General features: G+C 41.8%; 1 protein-coding gene across 1 annotated transcript in view; it reads right to left on the reverse strand.

The window, feature by feature from the left end:
• TSGA13 (testis specific 13) overlaps positions 1-17,473 on the reverse strand; it is a 28,726-nt gene extending 11,253 nt beyond the window's left edge. The window contains exons 1-4 of the mRNA XM_069588834.1: positions 17,451-17,473; positions 14,117-14,195; positions 8,509-8,580; positions 7,402-7,608 (exon numbers count right to left, since the gene is read on the reverse strand). Of these exons, the coding sequence (XP_069444935.1) occupies positions 7,402-7,608; positions 8,509-8,580; positions 14,117-14,195; positions 17,451-17,473 (381 nt within the window). The remainder of the gene's footprint in view (positions 1-7,401; positions 7,609-8,508; positions 8,581-14,116; positions 14,196-17,450) is intronic.
• Positions 17,474-22,369: the final 4,896 nt, after the last annotated feature.

A 22,369-nucleotide genomic window follows, 5' to 3' on the forward strand; every position in this document is an offset into this window, starting at 1 on the left:
TCAGGAGGAAGGTAAGGTGGTCTGATATTCCCATCACTTTAAGAATTTTCCACAGTTTGTTGTGATACACAGACTGAAAGGCTTTGGCATGGTCAATAAAGCAAAAGCAGTTGTTTTTCTGGAATTCTTTGCTTTCTCTATGATCCAACAGATGTTGGCAATTTGATCTCTGATTCCTCTGCCTTTACTAAATCCAGCTTGAACATTTGGAAGTTCACAGTTCACGTACTGGTGAAACCTAGCTTAGAGAATTTTGAGCATTACTTTGCTAGGGTGTGAGATGAGTGCAGTTGTATGGTGGTTTAAACATTCTTTGGCATTGCCTTTCTTTGGGATTAGAATGAAAACTGACCTTTTCCAGTTCTGTGGCCACTGCTGGGGTTTCCAAATTTGCTGACATATTGACTGCAGCACTTTAACAGCATCGTCTTTTAGGATTTGAAATAGCTGGAATTCCATCACCTCCACTAGCTTTGTTCATAGTCATGCTTTCTAGGGCCCACTTGACTTCACATTCCAGAATGTCTGACTCTAGGTGAGTGATCACACCATTGTGGTTATCTGGGTCATTAAGATCTTTTTTGTATAGTTCTTCTGTGTATTCTTGCCACCTCTTCTTAATATCTTCTGCTTCTATTAGGTCCATACCATTCCCGTCCTTTATTGTGCCCATCTTTGCATGAAATGTACCCTTGGTATCTCTAATTTTCTTGAAGAGATCTCTAGTCTTTGCCATTCTATTGTTTTCCCTTTTTTCTTTGCACTGATCACCGAGGAAAGCTTTCTTATCTCTCCTTGCCATTCTTTGGAACTGTGCATTCAAATGGGTATATCCTTCCTTTTCTCCTTTGCCTTTCACTTCTCTTCTTTTCTCAGCTATTTGTAAGGCCTCCTCAGACAACCATTTTGCCTTTTTTCATTTCTTTTTATTGGGGATGGTTTTGATCACCGCCCCCTCTACAATGTCATGGACCTCCGTCCACAGTTCTTCACACACTCTATTTGTAGGGACTCCAGCCTCCATGGAGGCTAATCCCTTGAATCTATTTGTTGCTTCCACTGTATAATCCTAATGGATGTGATTTACGTTGTACCTCAAGGATCTAGTGGTTTTCCTTACTTTCTTCAATTTAGCCTGAATTTTGCAATAAGGATTTCATGATATGAGCCACAGTCAGCTCCCAGTCTTGTTTTTGCTGACTGTGTAAAGCGTCTCTATCTTTGGCTGCAAAGAATATAATCAATGTGATTTCATTATTGACCATCTGGTGATGTCCATGTGTAGAGTCTTCTCTTGTGTTGTTGGAAGAGGGTGTTGCTATGACCAGTGTGTTCTCTTGGCAAAACTCTGTTAGCCTTTGCCCTGCTTCATTTTGTACTCCAAGGTCAAACTTGCCTGTTACTCCAGGTATCTGTTTACTTCCTACTTTTGCATTCCAGTCTCCTATGATGAAAAGGACATCTTTTTTTTGGTGTTAGTTCTAGAAGGCCTTGTAGGTCATCATAGAACTGTTCAACTTCAGCTTCTTTGGCATTAGTAGTTGGGGCACAGACTTGGGTTACTGTGATATTGAATGGTTTGCCTTGGAAATGAACAGAGATCATTCTGTTGTTTGTGAGATTGCATCCAAGTACTGCATTTAGGACTCTTGTTGACTATGAGGGCTACTGCATTTCTTCTAAGGGATTCTTACTTACAGTAGTAGGTAAGAATGGTCATCTGAATTAAAGTCACCCATTCCAGTGCATTTTAGTTCACTGATCCCTAAAATGTTCAATCTTGCCATCTCCTGTTTGACCACTTCCAATTTACCTTGATTCATGGACCTAACATTCCAGGTTCCTATGCAATATTGTTCTTTATATATCAGACTTTACTTCCATCACCAGTCACATCCACAGCAGGGCATTGTTTTCGCTTTGGCTTCATCGCTTCCTTCTTTCTGGAGTTATTCTTCTACTCTTCTCCAGTAGCATATTGGGCACCTACTGACCTGGGGAGTTCATCTTTCAGTGTCATTTTTTTTTTGCCTTTTCATACTGTTCATGAGGTTCTCAAGGCAAGAGTACTGAAGTGGCTTGCCATTCCCTTCTCCAGTGGACCACATTTTGTCAGAACTCTCCATCATGACCTGTCCATCTTGGGTTGTCCTACATGGCGTGGCTCATATTTGCATTGAGTTTGACAAGGCTGTGGGTGTTTTCAGGAACAAAATTTATGATCTCAATCCTCCTCATATCTAAAAAAGCACTAAATCCCTTCATGGTGACATCAACTCTTCATGCCTAGCAGAAAACCTTTTGTAAAGTGAGTGACCGATTACACTGAACTCCCCCTTCACCAAAATTTTATATATATATATATATTGACCTTCCCCCACTTCTTCTTTGGAGCAGTCTCTCAGAGCTATCTGAGATGCTGCCTCTCAGGCTGCAGTCCTCATTTTGCCCCAAATAAAACTTAACTCACAACTCTCAAGTTGTACATCTTATTTAGTCAAGAGCAATAAATCTATTCTTTTCTATTTCACCTAAAATTCTGTCTCTGAGATTTGCTTCGGTACCGGTGTACTAATAATGCCAAGCTTTTGGCCTCAGTTGGTTTTGGTTTGGTTTCAGTTTTCGTCTCGTTGGTTTGGTTTAACAGCACCAATCTATAGCACAGGTCACTGAGCAGCCTATGAGACTGGCTTCCCTGGGTCTGGTGTCCTCCTCTGGCTCTAGGTAGGCATAGAAAACTGAGTCTAGTTACTCAGAATATGGCCTTTGTTCACAAACTGTGGTAGGGCCATGTTACTTAGAAAGGGCTGTGAGTATAACAACCACTGTGATAGACATGTCTGGTCCATTCTTCAGCTTGATTGCTAATACCCACATTCTTTTTATACACATGTCTGGATGTAGCAAAAGAATCCTTCTTTTGTGTATAATCTTAGGCTCATAAAAGAGTGCCACATTTGTCTAGTAAGACAAGGAGGGATGCAGCATGAATATTCAAGAGGCATTCTAGATATTGGGCATTTCCATCTTCTTGGACTTGTTCCAGATAGCCCCATAAAATTACCATGCTGCCAGTCTTCGACAATCAAAGCCTTACCACTGTCTATTAATACAATTTGGCTGGTACTGCAATTTACTCATGAATAGGATCAGGTCCCGCATGCAACCTGCAAGGCCCACAAAGTGGCAGCTGTTGGAAGGAAGCTCTTCTTGCACCAAGGTTACATGGTAGTCTTGCATCTCCTTCTCTACCTTGAGCAAGGCAACCCTGGCCTGGCATGTGTTCCTCTCAGTGTATATTACCCACTACCAGGAGAACAATCACTGAGCTTATGCTCAAATGGCACAAATTCTGAGACCCAAGAATCATAGGCAATGAATCAATTAACTCCTTTGTCAGCATATACTGTTGGATGTTAGCATTTTATCCTTTGTTTGGAAAGGAATCTTTCACTGCCATCCATCTAGCAATGGAGGAAATACTAACTCTAAATTAACCACGTTATTATAATGGTCTATCTTGGGTAATCCCACTCCCAGCATGATATTCCTGTTATAATTAGATTTTTTGTTAACACTTTCACTTATTTAATTTCTTCTAGTTATATTAGGCCCACTTTTATGGCTGTCAAGATCTTTTTTACAAGAAAAACATACACACACACACACATACGCGCGCGCACACACACACACACACACACACACATACACATATATTTGTGGCCACACCACAAGGCTTGTGGGATCTTGGTTCTCTGACTAGGGATTGAACTAGGGCCCCCAGCAATGAAACCCCAGAGTCTTAACCACTGGATTGCCAGGGAATTCAAGATCTTTTTAAGATCATGATTCCTAAATATATCTTAAATTGGTTTTCTTCATTTTCTCTGCTATTGATTTAGTTCTGTCAACTACAAATTGGCACTGGCCTGTCAAGTGCAAATTGGCACCTGCCAAGAGCATGTGCCAGTAACTCAACAACAACAAGGGCATTTGCATCTGCCTCTGCAGAGACTCGGAGAAGGCAATGGCAGCCCACTCCAGTACTCTTGCCTGGAAAATCCCATGGACGGAGGAGCCTGGTAGGCTGCAGTCCATGGGGCCGCTAAGAGTTGGACAAGACTGAGTGATTTCACTTTCGCTTTTCACTTTCATGCACTGGAGAGGAATGGCAACCCACTCCAGTGTTCTCACCTGGAGAATCCCAGGGACGGGGGAGCCTGGTGGGCTGCCGTCTATGGGGTCGCACAGAGTCGGACGCGACTGAAGTGACTCAGCAGCAGCAGCAGCTGCAGAGACTTAATCCTGTGCTACTGCAGCTTCTGATTTCCAACACTCTCTGAAGAGAAATCAGGCTGGAGAGACACTGTGTGTTCCAGGGAAACTGATGGAACAGGTCTTTAGATAGATATTTTCAGGAACTGATTTCATGATTCCAGTCCTTCAGTTCAGTTCAGTTCAGTCTATCAATCATGTCCCTTTGTGACCCCATGGACTGTACCATGCCAGGCTTCCCTGTCCATCCCCAACTCCTAGAGCTTGCTCAAGCTCATGTCCATTGAGTTGGTGACGCCATCCAACCATCTCATCCTCTGTCGTCCCCTTCTCCTCCTCCCTTCAATCTTTCCCAGCATCGGGGTCTTTTCTAATGAGTCAGTACTTCAATCCGTACATGAGTACTGGAAAAACCAAAGCTTTGACTATACATCCCAATCCTTGCCTCACTAGGAAAGCACTAAATCCCTTCATGGTGACATTAGTCCCTCATGACTAGCAGAAAACCTTTTGTAAAATAAGTGTTTGATGCACTGAACTCCCCTTTCACCAAAATCTTTTATATTGACCTCCCTCCACAACCTCTTTGGAACAGTCTCTCAGAGCTATCTAAGGTGCTGTCTCCTGGGCTGAAGTCCTGATTTTGTCCCAAATAAAACTTAACTCACAACTCTCATGTTGTGTATCTTTTTAGCTGACAATTAAATTCTTCAGCATGTCTCACCTTGACAATTGTAGCAACAATATAGTTGTTCAGTCGTGTCCGACTCTTTGCAGTCCCATAGACTGCAGCCCACCAGGCTTCCTTGTCCTTCACTATCTCCTGGAGCTTGCTCAAACTCATGTCCATCGAGTCGGTGATGTCATCCATCTCATCCTCTGTTCTCCCCTTCTCCTCCTGCCTTCAATCTTTCCCAGCATCAGGGTATTTTCTAATGAGTTGGCTCTTCGATCAGGTGGCCAACTATTGGAGCTTTAGCTTCAGCATCAGTCCTTCCAATGAATATTCAGGGTCGATTTCCTTTAGGATTGACTGGTTTGATCTCCTTGCCGTCCAACAGACTCTCAAGAGTCTTCTCCAGCACCACAGTTCAAAAGCTTCAATTCTTCGGTGCTCAGCCTTTTTTATGGTCCAGCTCTCACATCTGTACATGACTACTGGGAACACTATAGCTTTGACTAGATGGGTCTTTGTTGGCAAAGTAATGTCTCTGCTTTTTAATACACTGTCTAGGTTTGTCATAGCTTTTCTTCCAAGGAGCAAGTGTCTTTTAATTTCATGGCTACAGTCACCATCTGCAGTGATTTTGGAGCCCAAGAAAATAAAGTCTGTCACTGTTTCCATTGTTTCCCCATCTACTTGCCATGAAATGATGAGACCAGATGCCATGATCTTAGTTTTTGAATGTTGAGTGATAGTTAATCTTTCTGATTTTTATCTCCTCTGCAACTAATATACTTTTTGCTCAACTTCCAAAAACGGTCTTTCTAAACTGCAGATTTGGTTATACTTTTAAACTCCTGCCATTTACTCTCTTGTTGTTGTTGTTCAGTTGGTAAGTCATGTCTGACTCTTTGTGACCCATGGACTGCAGCATGCCAGGCTTCCCTGTCCTCTACCATCCCCCAGAGTTTGTTCAAACTCACGTCCGTTGAGTCCGTAATCCTATCTAGCCACCTCATCCTCTGCTGCCCTCTTCTCTTTTGCCTTCAATTTTTCCCAGAATCAGGGTATTTTCCAATGAGTCGGCTCTTTGGTTCACATCAGGTAGCCAAAGTATTGGAGCTTCAGCCTTAGCATCATCAGTCTTTCCAGCAAATATTCAGGGTTGATTTCCTTTAGGATTGACTGGTTTGATCTCCTTGCAGTCCAAGGGACTCTCAAGAGTCTTCTCCAGTACCACTATTTACTCTCTTACATTCCCCTAAATGCACCTCACTTTCTCATGAATCTATGCCTTTGCTTTTCCCATTGATTGGAATATCTTCTTTTATTTTTGGTCAGGGTTCACCTCCTTTGCCAAACCTCCCTGATTATTTCCTTTCCTCCAACAAAGATACTGTTCCCTACTGTATATTAGTATATCTTGTACATTCTTTTATTACTCACATATCCTAGCATATTAGATTAATAATTACTTTGTATATCTCATTTATTGATCTGTCTCTCCTGTTAGACTCCAAATTCCTTCAACATAGAAACTGTCCTGTAATCACCTTTACATTTTAGTTCTTAGCTTGGCGTATATCTAGCAATTGTCCTGGGCTTGCTTAGTGGGTCAGTGGTAAAGAATCCACCTGCCAATGCAGGAGACGTGGGTTCAATACCTGGGTCAGGAAGACCCATTCCAGTATTCTTGCCTGGGAAATCCTATGGACAGAGGCACCTGCGGGCTACAGTCCATGAGGTCACAAAAGAGTCAGAGTCGACTTAGTGATTAAACAACAACAACAGTTATAACAGAGTCCCAAATATCTAGCTGCTGTGATAGTAAATTTTCTGTTCCTCTTCCCTCTTGATACCCAAGAGCTATGGGTGGAGAGCATAACTCTTTCCCCTTTAGATATTCGTTTCTGTTCCTTACTTGTCATTTCCAGATTTATCTGTTGCTACTTTATACTCAAAGAATCTGCCTGCAATGTGGGAGACCTGGGTTCAATCCCTAGGTTGGGAAAATTCCCTGGAGGAGGGCATGGCAACCCACTCCAGTATTCTTGCGTGGAGAATCCCATGGATAGAGGAGCCTCGTGTCCATGGGGTCACAAAGAGTCAGACACAATTGAGCAACTAAGCACAGCACTTTATACTCAATTATTAAGCAAGTGGCTAGTTTACCCTTTGTTAATTACAAATTAAATATTTTTGATCAAGGAAGAACAATTTTTTAATTAAGACCCTCTGTGCAATGAATGAAATTTCATGACCCAGGTTTGTACTGCTCTGATTCTGAGTATTTCCCAGGCCCTCAGATTCTATTTGGTGAAGCATGTGGCAAAGAATAAGAAGGAAGTGGTTGGTCCTGAGTACCACCTTCCATGTTAAGTTAGTTCCCTTCTTCAAGCTAACTGCTAAATTCCTCAGGATCCTTACTCATGATGCCAGGAAACTTCCCCAGGTCTTCTTACCTTGAGCAGTAACTCATTGGAAAAGTATTTTGGTGTGATGTCCTTTCCTTGATGATCTATCGGGCAGGGAAGTGGGTTGTTGGTCAGAATCAGTAAGGTCTTATCCTGATCATACTCTATTACTTTTAACGTGAAGCTTTGAATTTTCCTGTTTCGAGCCAGGAATTTCTGCAGTGCAGTGGGCTTCAAAGGCTCATAGTACTGGGCCTGAGCAGACAGAAAGTTTTCCAGAGAGACAAAGGGATTAGATCAAGGGCAGATTAACTGATTGGTTAGCTAAGCTTTTGCCTTTATGGGTTAGGGACAGGGAAGCTGGATGGGGCCTGGCTAAATCTGCTCAAAAACTTGTTTTACAGAAAATATCTGAAGCTTTCAGTCCCTTTCTCCTCTCAGAACATTTCCCTGCAAATCTACCAAGGGGCTGAGGAAATGAGATGGGAAAGTTTCCACATAAAAAGGCACAGAGAAGACTTAATTCTTGTGAAAAAGTGTAACATTGTGTCCAACACAATAGGGCCGCAGAAGTTTCTATGTTAAACCTAAATGGCCTTCTCTACAATGCTGAGGCAGAGTGGACCATGAGATACCAGATCTCTGAGCCCAGGGAGCCCTGAGGAGGCCAACACAGCTCTCATCTACCTCTTCCCACCCACCATCGTTTCTCCAGGCACAACCACATTAAAGGCAAAGCACAATGTCAAAAAGGAAAAACAGTCACAAAAAGAAGCATGTCACTTTAGATGTGATGGGGGAAGGGGAAGGCCCACTAAATTTGCTTTTCCATCAGTAGGGAGAAGGCAGGGGACTAGAGAGGGAGGAAAGGAGAGGGAGGAAACAGAATACTTCCTAATTAGACATAAGTTTTCTCAAAGTAAGGGAAAAAAAAGTCAGCTGTAGGGCCCACTTTCTTCCCAGCCCCACCCTCCTGCCTCTCCACCATTCCCATCAGCGCCCTGAGACAGCTCTTCTTCCAGGTCCCAGGAGAATGCACAGTCACAGTGGCTGGTGGCACTTGGAGGCACTTGGGTTATTCTCTGCATTGGGCCTTGGCACCGCAGCTGAAACTTGCTCTTGGAGATCGTGGGGGAATGCTTTTTTATCACCTACCAAATTTGGATGGACTGCGTAATGGTGCAGGTTCTTTAGAACAAATTTTGATTGCCCGACTGCATCAATAATCTAGAGACAATAAACAAAATATTAGTGTTTCAAGTTGTGCCTATCCTAAACAATATTCTATTCCTTACTTCACCTTAATCCAGCTAAAACCTGGTCTCTTACTCAAATTAAGTGAGACGAACTTCATGTTCTGCACCCTGGGTTGCTGGAATGAGAGCCATAGCATGTAGAGCTAAGTTCTAAGGCGTCCTGACAGGGCAGCTTGTACATGGAAGTGTGGACCAGCTGTGTGAAATGTTAGGGGTCGTTAGGAGGTGAAGTGGTAAAATAGACAAGGATGGCATCAAAGTTTAGACAAATCACCCCAAGGGGTTATACCTCTTTCCTCTGCCTTTTCCATTTCAATAGGAAGGAAATCAGATAAAAAGAAGAAAAAAAATGGACAATCTTTAAGGAGAAAAGCAAGTTACAGAAGGCCAATAACTTAAGGGTTGTGAGTGGAAGGAAGTCTTGGGGATAACTGCTTGCTGGGCTGGGAGGTGGCACACAGGAAGGGAGGAACAGCAGTGCACTTTGCATTTTTTAAAAATATTTTTGCGATTTATGATTCTTCTAGAAATGTAGCAAAGAGCAATTGAATTTTGGTAACCCTTCTGTCTGAAAAATGTGGAAGTGTTAGTTGTTCAGTTGTGTCTGACTGTTTGCAATCTCATGGACTGTAGCCTGCTAGGCTCCTCTGGCCATGAAATTCTCCAGGCAAGAATACTGGAGTGGGAAGTCATTTCCTTCTCCAGGGGATCTTCCCGAGCCAGGAACCAAACTCAACATCTACTGCATTGCAGGCAGATTCTTTACCATCTGAGCCACCAGGGAAGCCCCAACCCTTCTATCTGCCACTTTGCATTTATCTGCCAGTGGTGGTGCTGGTGGATTGTTTCAGTGTCATGCCTGGTGGTAGAGTTGCTGGGCCTGCTCCAGCTTCTGCTGACTCCAGGGTTGTTGTCTGGCCCTAGATAGGAAAAGGAGTTCATGATCTGAGCCACAGATCATGAAAGAGGAACTCCCCAGGTCGGTAAGTCCCCAATATGCTATTGGAGATCAGTGGAGAAATAACTCCAGAAAGAACGAAGTGATGGAGCCAAAGCAAAAACAACACCCAGTTGTGGATGTGACTGGTGATAGAAGCAAGGTCCGATGCTGTAAAGAGCAATATTCCATAGGAACCTGGAATGTCAGGTCCATGAATCAAGGCAAATTGGAAGTGGTCAAACAGGAGATGGCAAGAGTGAACGTCAACAGTCTAGGTATCAGCGAACTAAAATGGACTAGAATGGATGAATTTAACTCAGGTGACCATTATATCTACTACTGCTGGCAGGAATCCCTCAGAAGAAATGGAGTAGCCATCATGGTCAAAAAAGAGTCCGAAATGCAGTACTTGGATGCAGTCTGAAAAATGACAGAATGATCTCTGTTCATTTCCAAAGCAAGCCATTCAATATGGTAGTAATCCAAGCCTATGCCCCAACCAGTAATGCTGAAGAAGCTGAAAGTGAATGGTTCTATAAAGACCTCCAAGACCTTTTAGAACTAACACCCCAAAAGATGTCCTTTTCATTATAGGGGACTGGAATGCAAAAGTAGGAAGTCAAGAAACACCTGGAGTAACAGGCAAATTTGGCCTTGAAATACGGAATGAAGCAGGGCAAAGGCTAATAGAGCTTTGCCAAGAGAACGCACAGGTCATAGCAAACACCCTCTTCCAACAACACAAGAGAAGACTCTACACATGGACATCACCAGATGGTCAACACCGAAATCAGACTGATTATATTCTTTTGCAGCCAAAGATGGAGAAGCTCTATAAAGTCAGCAAAAACAAGACTGGGAGCTGACTGTGGCTCAGATCATGAACTCCTTATTACCAAATTCAGACTCAAATTGAAGAAAGTAGGGAAAACGGCTAGACCATTCAGGTATGACCTAAATCAAATTCCTTGTGATTATACAGTGGAAGTGAGAAATAGATTTAAGGGACTAGATCTGATAGATAGAGTGCCTGATGAACTAGGGACTGAGGTTCATGACTTTGTACAGGAGAGAGGGATCAAGACCATCCCCATGGAAAAGAAATGCAAAAAAGCAAAATGGCTGTCTGGGGAGGCCTTACGAATAGCTGTGAAAAGAAGAGAAGTGAAAAGCAAAGGAGAAAAGGAAAGATATAAGTATCTGAATGCAGAGTTCCAAAGAAGAGCAAGGAGAGATAAGAAAGCCTTCCTCAGTGATCAATGCAAAGAAATAGTGGAAAACAACAGAATAGGAAAGACTAGAGATCTCTTCAAGAAAATTAGAGATACCAAGGGAGCATTTCATGCAAAGTTGGGCTCAATAAAGGACAGAAATGGTATGGACCTAACGGAACCAGAAGATATTAAGAAGAGGTGGCAAGAATACACAGAAGAGCTGTACAAAAAACATCTTCACGACCAAGATAATCACGATGGTGTGATCACTCACCTAGAGCCAGGCATGCTGGAATGTGAAGTCAAGTGGGCCTTAGGAAGCATCACTATGAACAAAGCTAGTGGAGGTGATGGGATTCCAGTTGAGCTATTTCAAATCCTGAAAGATGATGCTGTGAAAGTGCTGCACTCGATATGCCAGCAAGTATGGAAAACTCAGCAGTGGCCACAGGACTGGAAAAGGTCAGTTTTCATTCCAATTCCAAAGAAAGGCAATGCCAAAGAATGCTTAAACTACCGCACAATTGCACTCATCTCACATGCTAGTAAAGTAATGCTCAAAATTCTCCAAGCCAGGCTTCAGCAATACGTGAACCATGAACTCCCTGATGTTCAAGCTGGTTTTCGAAAAGGCAGAAGAACCAGAGATCAAATTGCCAACATCCGCTGGATCATGGAAAAAGCAAGAGAGTTCCAGAAAAACATCTATTTCTGCTTTATTGACTATGCCAAAGACTTTAACTGTGTGGATCACAATCAACTGTGGAAAATTCTGAAAGAGATGGGAATACCAGACCACCTGACCTGCCTCCTGAGAAACCTATATGCAGGTCAGGAAGCAACAGTTAGAACTGGACATGGAACAACAGACTGGTTCCAAATAGGAAAAGGAGTACGTCAAGGCTATATATTGTCACCCTACTTATTTAAGTTATATGCAGAGTACATCATGAGAAACGCTGGGCTGGAGGAAGCACAGGCTGGAATCAAGATTGCCAGGAGAAATCTCAATAACCTCAAATATGCAGATGACACCATCCTTATGGCAGAAAGTGAAGAGGAGCTAAAAAGCCTCTTGATGAAAGTGAAAGAGGAGAGCGAAAAAGTTGGCTTGAAGCTCAGCATTCAGAAAACGAAGATCATGGCATCCAGTCCCATCAGTTCATGGGAAATAGATGGGGAAACAGTGGAAACAGTGTCAGAATTTTTTTGGGGGGGCTCCAAAATCACTGCAGATGGTGACTGCAGCCATGAAATTAAAAGACGCTTACTCCTTGGAAGGAAAGTTATGACCAACCTAGATAGTATATTCAAAAGCAGAGACATTACTTTGCCAACAAAGGTCCATCTAGTCAAAGCTATGGTTTTTCAAGTGGTCATGTATGGGTGTGAGAGTTGGACTGTGAAGAAAGCTGAGCGCCGAAGACTTGATGCTTTTGAACTGTGGTGTTGGAGAAGACTCTTGAGAGTCCCTTGGACTGCAAGGAGATCCAACCAGTCCATTCTAAAGGAGATCAGTCCTGGGTATTTTTTGGAAGGAATGATGCTAAAGCTGAAACTCCAGTACTTTGGCCACCTCATGCGAAGAGCTGACTCACTGGAAAAGACTCTGATGCTGGGAGGGATTGAGGGCAGGAGGACAAGGGGACGACAGAGGATGAAATGGCTGGATGGCATCATGGACTCGATGGACATGAATTTGAGTGAACTCCGGGAGTTGTGGATGGACAGGGAGGCCTGGCGTGCTGAGATTCATGGGGTCGCAAAGAGTCGGACACGACTGAGGGACTGAAATGAACTGAACTGAGATAACCTAAGAATGAGTCAAAGAGATGAGAGCACAAGGAGATTAAAAAAACTTTGAGTTACCTCTTTTGGGCTTGGTCTAATGAAAAACTAGACAAGGAGCACAATCTTGTGTGTGGATCAGCATTTCTAAAGATCACCTGTTCTCAGGAAGGTGATAGGGTAAGATGGGATTCAGAAGAAAGGGAACTGCACAGGCGAATAGGGTAAGAAGGTAAATGAAAAAGAGGGTGATAGTAAGGAGCAACAGAACTGTGTGGTGAGGGGAGGTGTTATGCTCCAGGAGGAAAATGCCAGGAGTTGGCAATTTTCAGGTGTGGGAGGAGGACTAGGAGAAGGACTAGCAGAGCTATGCCATGCATTCCTTTAGACATGGTGGGAAGCAATAGGGGACAGATCCTAAGATGTACTGATTTAATTTATACTACTTTTTGTAAAACTGGAGTCCCTGGGTTCAAAACAAAAATACATTTGAAAATCCTGCTTCACAGATGTGATATCTAATATATAACATTTAGAGTCATAAACATCTAGGAAAAATCTGTGGGGGAGAAGATGCAAAGCCTTTTTTTTTTACAATATATTTAAAATTAATTTGAGGGGGAAGCATCTGGGAATTTTTCTGAGGTATTATATATTTTTCCAAATTAGTTTCCAGCAGTTAACTAAGATCCCCTGGAGTAGGAAATGGTACCCCATTCCAGTATTCTTGCCTGGAAAATTCCACGGGCAGAAGAGCCTGGCAGGCTACAGTCCATGGGGCCACAGACTGAGCAACTAAGCACACACACACACATAGGAAGGTCCAAATTGAAGTATGTTTTTAGTTTTACGTTGAATTGCACTGTCTGGCTGATGAAATGAAAGTTGACCCAGAAAATTTACTTGAATATGATTGGAGTATGTTTTTAGTTTTATGTTGAACTGCACTATCTCTGGCTGATGAAATGAAAGTTGACCCAGAAAATCTACTTGAACATGATAAACCTAGGGAAGTAACCAAGCTACCCAATGAAGTTTTGTTTTAAGAAGTGATCACAATATCTAGTTTAAGTCAGGGTGTAATGCTCACTCATGCCCTAACATAGATTTCTGGTCCCTGGGTTTTGAGCTGTGATTCTTTGTTGATATGTCCCTGTCTCTTCCCTTTTCTTTTCCCACTTCCCTGGTGGCTGGGATGGTAAAGCATCTGCCTAAAATGCGGGGGACCCGGGTTCGATCCCTGGGTCAGGAAGATCCCCTGGAGAAGGAAATGGCAACCCACTCCAATATTCTTGCCTGGAAAATCCCATGGATGGAGGAGCCTGGTAGCCTACAGTCCACGGGGTTGCAAAGAGTTGCACACGACTGAGCGACTTCACTTTCTTTCTTCCCTTTTCTATGTCTCTGTTTCTCTTTCATTAAATTAGATAAATTAACCTGCTTTCTATATAAATCTTGACTACTTTTTGCTTTTCAACAGGAAGTTTGTGAGACCCAGCTTATAAAGTACTCTAAGCAACTCCAAAGAAAGATTATAAATGAACATTGCTAATGTTCTTTCTTACCTCATCACTTTCAAAAAATACTTCTTTCTCAAATGTAACTGGGCTAGTTCTGGAAGTCCTTGGTTTGCCATGTTGAGGCCTAAAAAGAGGCAGAATACCCAATTAATTTTCTTGCTCAAAGGTGTGGTCTTCTACACGTTTTTGACCTCCCTCAATGAAGTTTGGGGACGTGACTTAAAGGAGCCAATTTAGGTGACCATTAATTCCATATGTTTGAAGGTGGGAGGAGAAGGGGATGACAGAGGATGAGATGGTTGGATGGCATCACTGACTCAATGGACATGAGTTTGTGCAATCTCTGGGAGTTGGTGATAGACAGGGAGGCCTGGCGTGCTGCAGTCCATGGGGTCACAAAGAGTTGGACACAACTGAGTGATCGAACCCAACTGAACTGAATTGCATATGTATGGGTAGCAAAGAAAAGGATTCATTATTCAGCCTGCATGCTAGAGGAAAACCAAACTTCATTTTGAAGAGTTTAGCAAGTGGGATCTCTTGGAGACACGGTGACAACTGATAAGTTGATTTCTCTTAAAGTAGCAGTTTTAAGAAATGGAAATTAAAACCACACTAGGCTATCACCTCACATCTGTCAGAATGGTTATAATAAAAAAGAACACAAATAACAATTATTGGAAAGGATGCGGAAAAGAGGAAACCCTCATATGTTGTTTGTGGGGATGTAAACTGGTGCAGCCACTGTGGAAAACAGTATGGTGTTTCCTTAAAAAACTAAAAATGGAACTACCATGAGACCCAGCAATTCTACTCCTGAGTGTTTGTTTATATATATATATATATATATATATATATATATATATATATATATATATCTGAAAATACTAATTCAAAAAAATACATGTACCTCAATATTCATAGCAGCAATATTTACAGTTGCCAAGATATGGAAACCTTAAATTGAATAGATAAAGAAGATATGGTATGGCACTTCCCTGGTGGCTCAGTGGTAAAGAATCTGCCTACCAATGAAAGAGAGACAGGTTTGATCCCTGATCTGGGAAGATCCCACGTGCTGCAGAGCAAGAGCAACTAAACCCATGCACCACAACTGTTGAGGCTGTGCTCTAGAGCCTGGAACCGCAGCTCCTGAGCCCAAGTGCCCTTGAGCCTGAGCTCTGCAAGAGAACCTGTGGCAATGAGAAACCCACGCGTGGCCCCTAGAGAGTAGCTCCCACTCATCTCAACTAGAAAGAAACCTGCAGAGCAACAAAGACCTAGCACACCCCCCAAAATAAATAAGAAATAAAGATGACATAAAAAGAGAAAATGTGATATGTATATAAAATGGACTACTACTCAGCCATAAAAAAGAATGACATTTTGCCATTTTCAACAGCATGAATGGACTGGGAATGTGTTATGCTAAAGTGAAGTCAGATAGAGAAAAACAAATATTATATGATATTACTTCTATATGGAATCTAAAAAAAAATAAAAGAAACTCTGACTGTAACAAAAAAGAAGCATACTTACAGATATGGTGAGCAAACTAGTGGTCACCAGTGGGGAGTGACGAGGGAGAGGGGCAAGACAGGAGTAGGAGATTAAGAGGTACAAACTGCTATGTGTAAGATAAATGAAATATAGGGATATATTGTACAACACAGGGAATACAGCCAATATTTTATAATAACTTTAAATGGATTATAACATTTAAAAATTGTGAATTACTGTGTTGTACACCTGAAATGTATATGATATTGTACATTAACTATACCTCAATGAAAAAAATAGAGATTTTAGACCACTCAAGGAACTGGTCTAGTTGACTGTTTAAGCAAATGCTTTTGTGCAACTGGACCATGATAATATCCTTAAGTTATAAACACTGTTTTATAGACCTACCTGCCTACTCTTCTCTACATGGAAACAATTCTGCCTTTGCCAATAATTAGCCAATAATTCCATGAGAAAGGATATAGTTAGTGGAACATCACAACTAAATTTCCACTAATGACTGCTTGGATTACTGGTTCCCTCATGTACCTAAGCATAGCTAAGTTTCCTTACCTAGAATTAAGATAATAAAAATAACCATTAATTACAAATATTCTTGTAATCTATGGTTTCACTTACTTTCCCATCTCCCCTCCCCCAGATACCAGTTCCCTCTGGGGAAAAGGGAGGGGGCACAAAAGTTGCAATATTTAGTAACAAAGTATTTTGGATTCCTTGACTAATTCTTAGGAAGTCCATTTACTGTTCAAACATAGGAAAAGATGCACATCAATAATATTGGGTTAATGATGAAAATAAATAACCTGGTTTCTCTTTGGAGTTTAAACTAGCTTAAATTAAGTAGGATCCTGGAACTACCTCAACTAAACCTCTCCCCTTTAAAAATGAGGGTGGCAGAGTAAGGACCGAAATAAGAAAAGTAGAAAAAGCCAAGCTATAAATATAGTTGATAGGTCACCTGGCTATAGCATGGTACAAATAATCCCCAATCCAGGATCAAATCCATCCAAGGATGGCTCTTTTCCATCTATTGCTGGCCACAAGCTGCATCATCAACTCAGGCCAAAGGTCTTAAAAACAGTCCCCAGGGGAGCAGGTGACACATTGTGGACAGACCAAAATAAATTCATCCCCTTAACATTGGAGAGTTGGTACCCTTTTGATGTGTCCTATTGCTTTAAGTTATCTAATAACTAACACTATATTATAAGCTTTGGGGAGGTGGGAAGGAGGCTTAAGAGTGGATATATACATATATGTATGTATGTATGTATATATATACACTTATGGTTGATTCACATTGTTATACAGCAAAACCAATACAACGTTGTAAGGCAATTATTCTCTAATTAAAAATAAAAATAGAAAAACAAAAATCCCCACTATATTATCAGCTTTATTGTAGCACTTTTCAAAATGATTCTTTGGTATCTAAAAGGCAGCAGAGGATCCCAGATGCTTTTGTTCAAGGCCAATTTAAGGCATAGATCAACATGAAAAATGCTTCTTCAACCCAGCAGTGTCCATCTTTGACAGCCTGGTGCTTTCTTTTTGGGCATGAAGCACAGCCCAAGATCTGATTATTGATCTGAGAACTGTCAGTTAAAATGTTGTATTAAAATTTTTTTTTTTCCTACGTAGCATACAGGATCTTAGTTCCCTGATTAGGGATGAAACTTGTGCTCCCTGAAGTGGAAGCACAGAGTTTTAACCACTGGATCACCAAAGAGGTCTCTAAAATGTTGTTAATTGAGTATCTACTCTGTGACTAGTACTGTTCAAAGTGATATGGGCTACAAAATAAGTCTGTATAAGAAGATATTTATAACTTAGCTGGGCAAACAAGACTACACACTTGGTCTGTCTCCTTTGGCCCATTGCTGTTCACTGCTAAGTGGGCCAGCTGAGGCAAGTAGTCACCCAGAGGCCAAACTCAGTGCCTCTAAATCGTCCACGCTCTGCAGGGGTTCAGTTCAATGCAAACATTCTCTTCTTAGCACATTCTGTGTGCTCAGCCCCTTTCTTGATCCTGGATGGGAAACAAGAGGAGACAGCAGTGCCCATGTGAGTGCAGAAAATGCATGAGATGCGATGATCCTTGCCCTCATGAAGGGAGGGAAGAGGAAGTGATTGTTACATGTGAAAAAATAATGACAACTACATGCTAACATATTAGGTAAATCAACTCATTTCTTGGGGCCTCAATTTCCTCATCTGTGAAAAATGGAGTTAACAAAACGATTTAAAGGTGACACTCCAACTCCATGATAGTGGTGAAATTTACCTACATAAAGACCTTAATAAAAAATTCATGTGTCAGTTGTGGGTGAAATTTGGAGGAGTAGCTGTTCTGTACTATATACCTCCCCTCTCAATATGATATTTTTCCAGTTATTAGGCCTGACTGGAAGGTTATTTTGTTTTTGCTTTGTTTTGTTTTTTGTTTTTTTGCTACTGTTGTTTGAAGTAATAACAAAGTGGAGAGGTAGAATGAGGTCGAATTAAGGAGACCCAGACAATTAAGTTGGAGAAGGAAATGGCAACCAACTCCAGTACTCTTGCCTGGAAAATCCCATGGATGGAGGAGCCTGATGGGCTACAGTCCAAAGGGTCACAAAGAGTCAGACACGACTGAGTGGCTTCACTTCCTCTGACAATTAAGTAGAGGTTTCAGTTCAGTTCAGTTCAGTCACTCAGTCATGTCCAACTCTTTGCAGTAAGGCCTATTAGCCCAAGCTCCAATAAAGCCTATGAGTTTGGAGGAAAGATTGTATTAATAGTGTCCATAGGTGATTGATTGCAGTTTGTCTAGACATAAACACTAAACGTACTGTCCAGAGTTGATAACTAAACTGAGCTAAACTCTACAAATCCCCTTTAAGGGAAACAGACTAGTAAGCTTTTCATCCTTTTCTCGCATTTAGTTTTTCTGGAATTGTGGGTCTAGCTCATGTTTAGATTGAAACTAAAATAAATAGAAGCCAGCAAATTGGGGGATGGGGGTGCAAGGCTTGTGCTGCTTGTCTGCAACCCAGGGTGGGGAAAAACATCACACAAACACAAACACTTCATCTAAAATAAGAATAGAAAGATCTAGTGTACAATACCTTGAAGGGCATAGGGAAATCTTAGTTCAGGGGGGAAGGGAGAATTCCTTGACCTGGAAACTGTCCATTTTCAAAATATTCTAGAGGAGACACAGGGTGTTTGTGATGAAAAGGCAGTCTAGAACGCTGAGGTGTTCTATGTTGGAGTCAGAGAATGGAAAGCCCAGAGATTTTAAACAAAATCTGCTACAATCTGCTCCAATTTGTTTTTCTATCCTATGACTCCCCAACATACCACATACTGATTTTTTCACTGTATCTTTAGAAAAATTTTATTGAAGTATCATTGATTTATAATGTGCTAATTTCTACTGTATAGCAAAGTGATTCAGTTATACATATATATTCTTTTTCATATTCTATTCCATTTTGGAGAATATTTCATATCCTGTGCAATATCCCTGTGCAATGCAGTAAGGATATATTTTCACTGTATCTTAATCAGCCTCTGCCTAGCCAGTGGTTTTAGCCTATCCCTCAAACACATTTATAAAGTAAGCATTTATTTCTCTCATTTTCCAAACTCCAAACTCTCTTCCCAACCTCTTTGATCCGCTTGAGTCTTCCTCTTCATGTTACTTCTCAGACCTTTCTTCTTGGGAGAAGAGTTTTCATATCAATGCAACCTCACACTCTAGCCTGCAGGTTCTGTGTTTTTGTGCAAGCAATTACACAGTAAATTGTTGTTCTGCGTGTGCTTTTCTTATATTTAGGGTGTTTGCCTCTTAGGCAGTAAGCTCTGCTTTATACATCAGGCATTCAAAATCAGTTTTATTTATTTCAATATACTTTACTATGACATGTTAGGCACTGTCCTAGGTAATGGAAACCAAATATAAATTAGATGTAGTCTTCAACCTCAAGGAGCTCACATTTTAACCAAGAAGACAAGGAGGGGGCTGAATGAAACATATTGCAGTGTGTATGTTAGAGATATATTCAGGATGCTAGTGGAGTAGAGGGGAAAAGGATGATAAGAGACAGGAAGAGGTTTGTAACTAATGTCTAAACTGAGTCTGGAAAGATGAATGTATTGACCAGGTGAAAAGAAGAGAGGGAGAATGAGGGAGGAACACACACAAAAACATGAACACAGAACAAGGCACAACTTGTTTAGGAGCATTGCCAGTAACTGCAGTATGCCTGGAAGGTGAGATTTCGTGAAAAGGTAGCAAGAGATGAGACTGGAGAGAAAGCCAGGATCCAAATCCTAGAGTGAAGTCTCTAAAAGAAACTTACAGGTTATTCCGTTATACTTGAAGGAAGGATATCAAGTAGGGATACTTTGAACAAGATACATTTTTAAAATATGAAAATGATGGTGGTATGAACTATAGATTGGAAAGATGAAGAGGACTTTCAGAAGGCTATGACAGTACTGAGGAAGGGTTGAGAAGTTATAAGAGTTTATAGCAGTCACAAACTTGTGCCACTCACTTGTGCCTAACCCTGGATGACTTACTCAAAGATGGCCCACCAGATTTTCTCTACTAGGAATCTGAGCATTTGATAAAGACAGAGATGAAAGATGATTGCAGCTGAGTTACCCAACGCAGTGTCACAGACAGAAAGTCTGAGCTCCACCTGCCAAGGCCCCCAGAGCTGCCCCAGATCTAGGTTCCCTGAAGTGGGGTTATTCAGTTCTCCCTTCGACCCTGTCAGCCTTCCCAATGTCTTTTCAAATAAATCCCTTGTTTTGCTTAATCAGTTCATTTCTGTTGTTTGAAAGAAACAAGAAAACCCTGAACTTATATAAGTTCTAAAGGCAGGATTGAAGGCAGGAGGAGAAGGGGACGATAGAGGGTAAGATGGTTGGATGGCATCACTGACTCTATGGACATGAGTTTGAGCAAGCTCTGGGAGTTGGTGATGGACAGGGATGCCTGGCCTGCTGTAGTCCATGGGTCGCAGAGTCGGACACGACTGAATGATTGAACTGAAAGGTAGTAGCAGTGAAGAAGGATAAAAGATCTGAAATACATTAGAAAGGTGATATCAATAGGACTTGGTAACCAGTTGGATCCACGCTCTCATGAATATCATAGTCACATTGCTAGCCTGAGTGATGTAGGTGTAATTTACCAAAATGTAGAATAAAGGAAATGGAGTCAGTTTGGGGGATAAGTGATGAATTTTGGTTTTGGTCAATTGAGTACAAGGTGCAGGTGGGGACAGTATCTGGTAAATGGCTTAAAATATGGGTCTGGGGCTCAAAAGAGAGGTTTGGGAAAGAATTACACATTTGGGGATCAGCCTCAAGTTCATGTGCTCATTGAAGATATTGGAGTAGATAAGCTCAAGAGGCGAATGGTGGGCTGAAATGACGCTAAGGCACAGGACAGCGCCTCAGACCAAGCAAACACCAAAGGAAGAGCACAACAAGTGGATGGAGTTAAAAAACAAACAAACAAAAAGGCTGAACTGGAGTGATTTGCCAATCAGAGGCTGGAGAACCAGGCGAAAGGAGCACCAGAAATCAGGGGAAGAGATGAGAAAAGAGAGAAGAGATTCTACCTTAAAATACCTAAACTGCAGCTTCTGAAGGTACAGAAAAAGATGAAGAACTCATGAAAAGTATCAAAGCTTAAAAAACAAGCCCATGCCGCCAACTACAAGGCAGATCAGTCAGATCGAAAAAGCCTACTAAACTTGAATTCACAGCAAAGCCAGGATGTCCTTGAATGGAGACCATCTGAGAAAAGATAATGTGAGTGCATCACACACTCCCCACTGACTGTCTTCTTTCCAAACACAGGGACTGTGTCCACCAAAACTCAAGTCGGTCATCCCTTTGATTACCCCTTGGCTGTTGCTCTCTGATGAGAACTAAGAATGGTTCCTCCTCAGCCCTCCTGCCTCCACCAGAGACTTCACAGTCCCGGTGAATGCTGGGTGGTGAGGATGGGGTGCTTGGGGGTGGCAAAGTGCATTCTGGGAGATGTCACCTCAGTACAAAGAGATTTAGGTGAGGGCACCAGGCAGGGAGAACTCTTTGTGGAACCACTTTCTTCCTCTCTTCCTATTTCTAACTGCTTATAAGGGACTTCTCTGGCAGTCTAGTAATTAAGATTCTGCTCTTCCACTGCAGGGGGCACAGGTTTGGTCCCTAGTTGGGGAGCCAAGATCCCACATGTCTTGCAACATGGCCAAAAATAAATAATAGAATAACTGTTATAAAACAGAAACTTCTATGCTTTTAAAAGTATTAGCATGGTAACACCCTCCCTCCTTTTCTGCAAAGAAAAAGTAGTGGCATATAGTGCAGAGCAAGGATAGGTATCTCAGTTTTGGCTCTTGCTTTTTCAAACAGCCTGCCGGCAACAGGTGGTAAGTTACCTGGGGATTAGAGGGATGTATTAAAAACCCAAATTTATATTCAGGTCCCAAACACAGACTCAAAATTAGCCTCCAGCCAAAACAGATACTTTGAACTTATTTGATTCTTGCTTCCCCGCCCCACCCTTGCCCCCCTCCCGCATCCTCCCCTACCCCATTGCTTTAGAACCTGTAAGGGGAGGAGATATGTTTGGTACCTTAAATACTTCAACATGCTGGCTTCTGTGAATGCCGAGGCTGAGTTTGAACGTTTTATATTAGTTCAAATACTAGTGAATGAGGAAATAGGGGTTTCAAGAAATCATCCCCAGAGCAAAGCAAAAATGAAAGC

The sequence above is a fragment of the Ovis canadensis genome, chromosome 4, assembly GCF_042477335.2.
Source record: "Ovis canadensis isolate MfBH-ARS-UI-01 breed Bighorn chromosome 4, ARS-UI_OviCan_v2, whole genome shotgun sequence".
In the NCBI taxonomy this organism is placed as follows: domain Eukaryota; kingdom Metazoa; phylum Chordata; class Mammalia; order Artiodactyla; family Bovidae; genus Ovis; species Ovis canadensis.